At 55.6% G+C, this 8,143-nt stretch overlaps 1 protein-coding gene across 1 annotated transcript in view; it reads right to left on the bottom strand.

The window, feature by feature from the left end:
- Positions 1 to 7,236: 7,236 nt before the first annotated feature.
- LOC116763985 overlaps positions 7,237 to 8,143 on the bottom strand; it is a 192,297-nt gene continuing 191,390 nt past the window's right edge. The window contains exon 5 of the mRNA XM_032652227.1: positions 7,237 to 7,323. Coding sequence (XP_032508118.1) covers positions 7,306 to 7,323 — 18 coding nt within the window. The 3' untranslated portion in view covers positions 7,237 to 7,305. The remainder of the gene's footprint in view (positions 7,324 to 8,143) is intronic.

Here is an 8,143-nt window from a genome sequence, read left to right as displayed (position 1 = left end):
CCCAGCCACTCCGCGGCATGTGGGATCTTCCCGGACTGGGGCACGAACCCGTGTCCCCTGCATTGGCAGGCGGACTCTCAACCACTGCGCCACCACGGAAGCCCTTTCTCTACTTTTGAATTTCATTAGAAATCACCAAACTGTCAACAAGCCACCAGACCAGGTACCCTGATAACTGAGAGGTTCTCCATCCCTGCCAAGTACACCTGGGGGCCTGGGGGAGACCCTCCCTCCCACGGGACGTGTGTGGCCCACTCCAATTCAACCAGGGCATTCAAGATCCCCTCCAGATCCTGCTTGCTAACTTCTTTGTGACTCCATGATGGACACAAAGACAAAGAAAGCCACAGCACTTGAGCAGAGAAGGTCCCTGAGAGAAGCAGTGGGGTAGTGGGGAAAATAGCCTTTTAAAAAAACTTACAAAAACCAAATGGTGAAAATTTCCTTAAAAAAAGCTTCCTGGTCAGGTATAAAGTCCTGGACCAGCGTGCCAGCAGGGCAGGGCCACTGGCTTACTTGCAGAAGGTCAGGGAGGCTCCCACACAAAGCCCTTTGGGGGCCAGAAGATGGTCCCTTTCTCCCAAAAGATTCCTGCAGAATCTTGTGTTCTTGGCTGTCCCTGAGAAACAGCAAGGTCACCTCGAGCTCTCTGTTCTTCCTTCTTTTCTGGGCAGATAAGCTACATCCCTGGCATGTCCACTCTGGAAAGGGGATTGATTATTCCTGCTAACATGTCTATTTTAGCAAAGCAAAGGCTGACCTTAGGGCACACCGGGCTGCAGCCAGCCTGGCAGGGCCCGGAACGGATCTCCGTGCTCCTTAAGAGGGGGGCTTGTCGCCACGTGGAACCTGAGCCGCTTCCTGGGGGGCTTACCTACCAGCCCCTGCCCTGCTCCCCCAGGTCAGAACGTGCCTGTGCCCCTGCCCTATAGCACCAATGACAGCTCCCGGGGGCTGAGCTCAGAGACACTGGGCTCAGCTTCCAGGACTTCTGGGACTTTGGGTCAAAGTGACCTGGAGCTTCGGGTGGGCAGCCTGGGGCTCGGTGTGGGAATCAATTCCCTGGGACTAAAGGACCCCACCTCTCCATTCCTGCTCCCCTCTGTCCCTAGAGCTGCCATCATGCAGCCTAATGCCCCGGGCTCCTAACACCCTCCCGAGCTCCTGGCCGTGTCTCTTTGCGAAGCTATGGCTGCCACACGCCAGGTGGGATCACTGTCCCTGACGAGGATGGGACCCTCTCCCCAGGGGCCACTCTAACGCCTCTCCTTCCGCAGCAGTGAGCGAGCACCGGCTGCCTCAAGAGGTGCTCAAGAAAGGCCCACTCACCAGCCCAACGGTTCCTGCACACCTGCAGTGCGCCCAGCCCTGTGGGCCCAGGACAGCTCTGAGGCTAGAGTGGCCAGGTGCTGAAAGAGGAAGTTGGGGGACAGTGAAGGGTCCTCATTTCTCCATTTGACCCTTACCAAGGACCTCTCAGGAGACAGAGAGGAGGGGAAGGTCAGTCCCACTTTCAGGGGTGGCAGAGGTTGGCCAGGAAGACTCAGGGGAGGAACGATAGGGCCAGGTTTTGGGAGATGAGGGAACGCTTCCCAGGTGGGAGAGGTGATGGGGGCGCTTCAGGAAGAGGAAGGCGTGAGGGCAAAGGCTGGGATGAACCTGCACTGAGAACCCGCCGCTCCGCTCGCAGGTGGCCACCCAGCAGGTGGGGTGGAGGGTGCAGATCGGCAGATGGGGCTGGAGCCCAACGAGGAGGCGGTTTTACCCCGGGAGAGGGTGAGGGTGAGGGGACATGCTGGGGGGGCAGGGGTGGGATGCTGGGAGGCCATTTGGAGGCCTGTGACCCAGGGGAGTCTGGGTTAGGGGCTTGGCTGGCACCATGGCCTTGGGGATGGAGAGGAGGGGACGGATGACAGGGATAGTTTAACACGGAGGTTGATGGTGATTAGTCATGGGCTGTCGGGAGAAGGGTGAGGAAGGAGTCAGGGATGATACTGGGCTGGACGTGGGGGTCTGAGTCCGGAAGCCCAGCCGGGGGCTGAGAGCTGGAGGGCTGCAGGAAGTGAGGCTGAGGTGTTCACGGGTACCCAAGGCTTGGTCCAGAAAGCAGCTGGCTGTATGGACGGCGACCCCAGAGAGAGGGCTGGCCTGGAGGTGGGAGGGCATGTGAGACCTTCGGAGCTGTGTCCTGGCTCTGCCCTAGTCCTTTCAGTCCACTCCCTCACGGGGTGGCCAGAGGGGTCTGGTCCAAATGCCCCGCGAGTGGCGGTCTCTCACACGTTCCCTGCACAGGTCAGGTGCACCTCCACTTTTTCATCCCTCTGCCTGGAACGTTCTTGCCCCACCCTCCCGCTGTGGCTCCTCACCCACCTTCTTCAGGTCTTCGCTCAAAGGTCACCTAAACAGGATTTTCAAACGGCAGCACACCTCCCTCTCCACCCTGGCACTCTCTGACTTACTTCTCTGTTTTATTTCTCTGGAGCACTTTTCACCATCTGACATTTACTTATTCCTTTGACGATCTGTCTCCATCCATTAGCATGTAAGCTCCACGAAGGCGGGGATGTTTGTTTTGATGAGGCACACAATAGGTGCTAAATAAATATTTGTTTATTAGTGAGTGAATGAATAAGTTAGTCTCCACTGGTTGGCCTCACTCCCAACACCACTGAATCAAGGATGCCTTGATTTGCCGCTAACTCAGGGTTGTACCCTCCTAGCCTAGCTCTGGGTCTGGGAATTGAAGGCATCAGGTCCTAGGAGGGCTACTTGGGACCCTCTTTCTAGGCAGCCTGGACCTCGGATGCTGCCCTGCAGTGTAGGGATGGAAAGTGACCTCCCTGTGGGTGGTGATCTTAGCACGCTCTTGGCCACCCCTTGGGCCTCACATAAGTCTGGAGAGGAACGCTGAGCTTGGGCAGGATGCCTGGAGTTGGATGGAATTTATTGCTCCAAAGGCTCCCTGAGTTTTAAGATCTTGAACATCAACCCACATATTTTGGCGGTGGCAGATGCAAAAAATAAAACCCGAAACCTACAGGAAACAATCTGGGGAGAGCTGGAGGGGGAGCGTGAAATGGACAAAACATATGGGCCAAAGCCTGAACAGAGAAGGCAGCAGGGCCAGCCCAGCCTAGGGCCTTCGAGAAAATGTAGAACGCTGCAGAAAACTCCGGAAGGTGATCTTCCTTCAAGGCTGCATCCTTCTCTGGTACCAAGGAAGGTAAATTATAAGAGGAATCAAACAGAAAAGGTGATGAGAGGCAGGAGGGGCCTGGGGGCCAGGAGGCCCAGCCATACAGTTAGCTCTGCCATAGATGATGTGCCACCTTGGTCAAGTCCCTTCCCTCCCCAGGCCTCTATTTTTGTTTGTAAAGTGAGAGGTTGGAACACTGGGCCTTCTGGCTCTGCTAGCTGCTCCATTTCTTGGTATTCTAGCAGCCTCCTTCAAAACAGCCAGCTGGGCTATTCCACACTGCCAGCTGTGTTCCCTTGCAAGTTCTCACAATATGGCAGGACCCAGAATGGAAGTCCACAGTTGTTCAGTGCACAGCTTGTGCAGCTGTACATGGCAGCCTCATCTGTCCTGAACTGCCGACACTAGCACCCATTTTAAAGTTCATCAAGCCCCAGTATCTGGGAAGGCTCCTCTGAGGACTTCTCTGGGAAATGAGAGTACTGGATTTGGCTTCTGGGCTGTGTAGCATCCAGATGGCTGCTGGGCTGGCCTGCTTTCCTCAAGTCAAATTTTCCTCTGAAGCAAAAAAGAAAAGCTTGTTTCCCTGTAGGTCTCAAATGTGCCTTCTGTCTGCTGACCCTCGAGCTGTGTCCAGGCAGGGCTTTAGGAGTCCTTCACTGGAGTCCTGCACCAAGGCCGCTCAGAACTGGGCTCCCGCTTCAAGCGAACTGGGTCGCCGCTGCCGCGTTCCCCATCTCTGTCTGCAGCAGTGCAGAGCGGAGCCGAGCTGAGGGCGGTGGGTGGGTGGGATTTCAGAGTAACCCTGCAAGGCCCACAGCTCCAGGGCCACCCCACTGGCGCGGGGCCTCACCTCTGCCACGCCACGCCCGGGCCGCCCTGTTAATAGACCAGCTGCAAGCGCGCTGCCTCCTTCCGAGTTTCCATCTCACTTGTACTAGGTCTGGCTGTCCCAGTGGAGACGGCTTCCTTGCAAAGCAAACAGCAGAATCAATATTGCCTTCACTAAGGGAGGTGTAGGGTCTTCAGATGGCAGGTCAGGCCCTCTCTCCATTCCTGCGGCTTGGGTCCAAAGAGAGGAGCACACAGGCCGCCCACCAGGCCCTTTTCTGCCTCAATTCAGCGATTTGATTACATTAAATTAACAGACATTTATGGAGCACCTTCAACGTGTCAAACCCACTGGGTGTGAGGGCGTTAAGGATGAATGAGAGGGCCCTGGGCCGGGAGGAGCATGCATGTCGCAGGAGACAGACCCCTGCACGGAGGGTTAGGGTGGGTGCGTAAGTGAGGAGGACAGTTTGAGGCCGGGAGGACCAGCGTCTGAACTTATCCATCCTGGGGCACAGTGTCCTGACCCCAAGCTGGGCTCCACTGTGGGCAGGGTCCAAGTCGGACGCATCCCCGAGGTGCCCAGTGTGGAGCCCCACTGAGGACTGGGCTCTGGCTGGCACCTAGAGGGCCCTCAGCAGACATCTCTGCTGACTGGTCGCCAGGCGTCAGGCTGCCCCACACCGGCAGGCACCGAGCATGGTGACTGGTCTCACAAACAGTGTGCGCCTGCCATGGATGCAGCGGGGAGCCTCTTGGACGGAGGCCTGTCAGGAATTTGGGAGTCAGAGTGTTCCTGCATATCAGGGGCGTGGAGACACTCGGCATACATGGTATCATTTTGTTCACAAGTGGGAGTCTGTGTGACCACTAGCAAAGGACAGAGGCCGTTGCTCCATCTCTCCGAAAAACAGCTCCATGACGACAGCTTCTATCACCAGAGAACCCCAGCAGGACTGGTCACGAATATCACCCAGAGGTACCACTGTCACTGTGTGCAGGAAGAAACCACCTAGACGGGGAACCGGACCCGCCTATGGCAGGAGCATGTGTCTCCAGGGCCCAGGTGGAGAGGCAGGTGTGGGTCGGGAGCACCCTGTGGCACTCCGGCCTGGCGGCTGGCGGGACGCGGGTGGTTGAAGCTGATGAGCGGTGCTGAGACCCCGTGACTCTGCCTCCTTGGTCTGCTCCCCGGCGGGCGGGTGTGCTTTCCCACCCGGCGAAGGCAGAGGCCCGGGCCTCTTGTGGCCTCTTACCAACTCAGCCTCCCTCCCAAGACCCACTTGGCATCCCGCTCTGTGCCAGGCTAGGAGGAGGGGAGGCCAGAAGGAGGGGCAGGCCCGGCCACTGGGTCCCCACAGAGGGGACAGGACAAGCCGGAAGTGCGTGCTGGAGACTAGGACATCCAGCACCACCTGAGGTCTCTGGGGAGAGTGGCCGGAGGAGGAGGGGGGCCCAGGTGGGGTTGGAGGACGGGGGAGGGCTGGGATGAGGGGCTTTGCAGAAACAAACCACCACAGAAGGACAGGCTGGAAGACACCAGAAGAATGTTACAACGGCGCCAGCACATGGGCTGTTCCTTCTCTAGCCCCTAAATTTTCGGTCAAGAAAAATGAAACCGCTCTCCCTGCCCTCGTGTCTGGATTCAGGGTGGTGCCAGAACGAGAAAGACCACTCGGATTTCAGACTCGGGACACGGAACCGCTTAGCCGGCATGTTTCAGGATAATAAAGGCGACGAGTGGAGAAGTGGCGCTTCCTTCCCCCAAAGCTCCGATTCAACGCTGGAATATGGGTGACACGTACGTGGAGGAGGACATGGCGCAGTCAGAATTCTGCCAGCAAACATTCTAAAATATTCATGAAACACAGGACCAGGCCTGACTGTTAACACTGCAACTGGTTCCCTCCGATGGAGTGACAAATGGGCGCCGAGCACTGTCATCTGTTCCTCTGATCTTTCCAGGTCCCACCAGAGAGCGGAGGGGGGCTCGGCGGTGGCCCAGGGAGGCTGCGGAGGAGGGGGCCGGAGCCGTGCTCTCCCGGTGGCTTACTTTTCCATGTAAGAGGGCGAGAGAACAGCGCATTTCTTTGGACTATGAGGCAAAATAATAGATTCTCCAAGTCTTACTCCATCAAAAGTGATTAGTGGGGGGCCCTGGGGATTCCACTACACCACACTAACCTCCTTTGTGAAAGGAGCATTGTTATATACACAAATCTCAACGCATGGCACAGGCAAAAAGCAAAATGTCTAAAAAAAGTAATTGGTCTTCGAAAGAAAATAAGGAAAAAAAGAACAAAATGAACTCCTGGCTTCCTTGGTTAAGAGCTTCTTCAGAGCTTCTAGACATGCTGAGCAGGAACCACAGTGCAAAACTGCTGCAATTTAACAGGGCATCTAATTAAAAGGAGTGACACGAAGGGCCTTTTCTTCCTACTCTGGGTTTTGCTTCTTTCTGTGCAGGGTTCAAAAGTCTGACAAGTGGAGGACAAAGAGTTATGTCCCCAAACAATAAAAAGCAGCATATCGGCTACCGAATTACTGGTTTTTATATCCTTCTGTCCGACAAATGTTGCCGAGGCTTGCTATGTGCTAGCTGCTATGCCAGACGCCGAGGTCACAGAGAGCAGCTAGACGCTGACAGCGCCCGAGGGGGCAGGAGAGAGTTTAGACCACTGAAATGCGCTCCGGGGTGTGCTAAGGCAGTGCAGCAGGCGGCCTCCGGGAGGGGAGGGGCACCCAAGCACAAGGCCCTCCTTCCCCCCACCGTGTCGGCAGGTGGACATTCTGTGAGGCCATCCTATTACCTTACCCTTACTTAAAAAAAGTAGTGCGTTCAGGGAGCCGGGGGATGGGGAGTGCCTGCCGAATGGGCCTGGGTTTCCTTCTGGGGTGATGCAAATGTTCTGGAGCTGGATAATTATGATGGTTGCAAAACCCCATGACTGTACTGAATGCTGCTGAATTGTGTGCGCTTGAAAATGGTGAATTTTATGTTGGCGTATATTTTAGCACAATTTTTGAGAAGTAATGTTTTCTGAGGTCAAATTCAATTTAAGCTCTGTTTATAACTTCAAGGGTGACTGGGCAATCCGTGAGATGGAGCAGGGCGGGGTGTGGGCACCCCTAGACAACTTGCATCCTGCACAGTCCTGGCTCCCGGCTGGGCTTTAACATCCGAGACGGGAGGACCCATCAGGCCACATCACAGCCGCCCTCCGAAAGGCCACCGAGAAACTGCTCCCAACAGCATATTCTCCAGAGCTTTGCCAGGTCTAACTGTAATCTCTCTCCTGTGGAGACAGATTGTCAGACTTTTGAACCCTGCACAGAAAGAAGCAAAACCCAGAGTAGGAAGAAAAGGCCCTTCATGTCACTCCTTTTAATTAGATGCCCTGTTAAACTGCGGCAGTTTTGCACTGTGGTTCCTGCTCAGCGTGTCTAGAAGCTCTGAAGAAGCTCTTAACCAAGGAAGCCAAGTAAAGTGTGCCTCAACCTCCTGAGAAGAGTCGGTCAGTGCGTAAAATTCCCCTTCTGGGAGGGTGGCTGGTGGCTTGGGCACAGCCTCTCTCCTGTCACCCCTCGCTGCCTCCCGACTCCGCCCTCCTGTCTCCAGTTAGGAGTGGTCCCCTCCTCTCAGTGAGGGCGTTCACCGAGCCATAGGTCTGGGGAAGCCACCAGGGGTGTGGGTGGTGCTGGGGAGGGGGGGAAGAGAGGGAGGACGTGGAAATGGAGCTTCCTCAGGTTGGACAGAGACCCCAAACCAGATCCTTCCCTTGGATTTGAACTAACCACCCAGCATTAAACTTGTCACCTGAGTCTCCCCTCTTCTTGTGACTGTGCAAATATCTATTTCACCTTCGTGCAGCCGGCAGTCTATCTGTTAACATGCTGGCCAGACCGGAGCCTGGTGGCATGCAACTGACCCAGAAATAGGTATAATCCTCTCTTCTAAATGTGCTTAATACCACTGATAATCCTGTCACATAAGTCTCCCGGTTAGCAGTGAGCTGCAGCCATTGCCAGAGTCCAAGAATCTTTCAGTAACGGATTCCACCTCCTGGAATCTATCTCCTTTATTATACTGATTTCAGCTGCCATGTTGCTGAGAGC

The sequence above is a fragment of the Phocoena sinus genome, chromosome 13 (assembly GCF_008692025.1).
Source record: "Phocoena sinus isolate mPhoSin1 chromosome 13, mPhoSin1.pri, whole genome shotgun sequence".
Classification (NCBI taxonomy): Eukaryota; Metazoa; Chordata; class Mammalia; order Artiodactyla; family Phocoenidae; genus Phocoena; species Phocoena sinus.
This window is presented reverse-complemented; position numbering and strand designations above follow the sequence as displayed.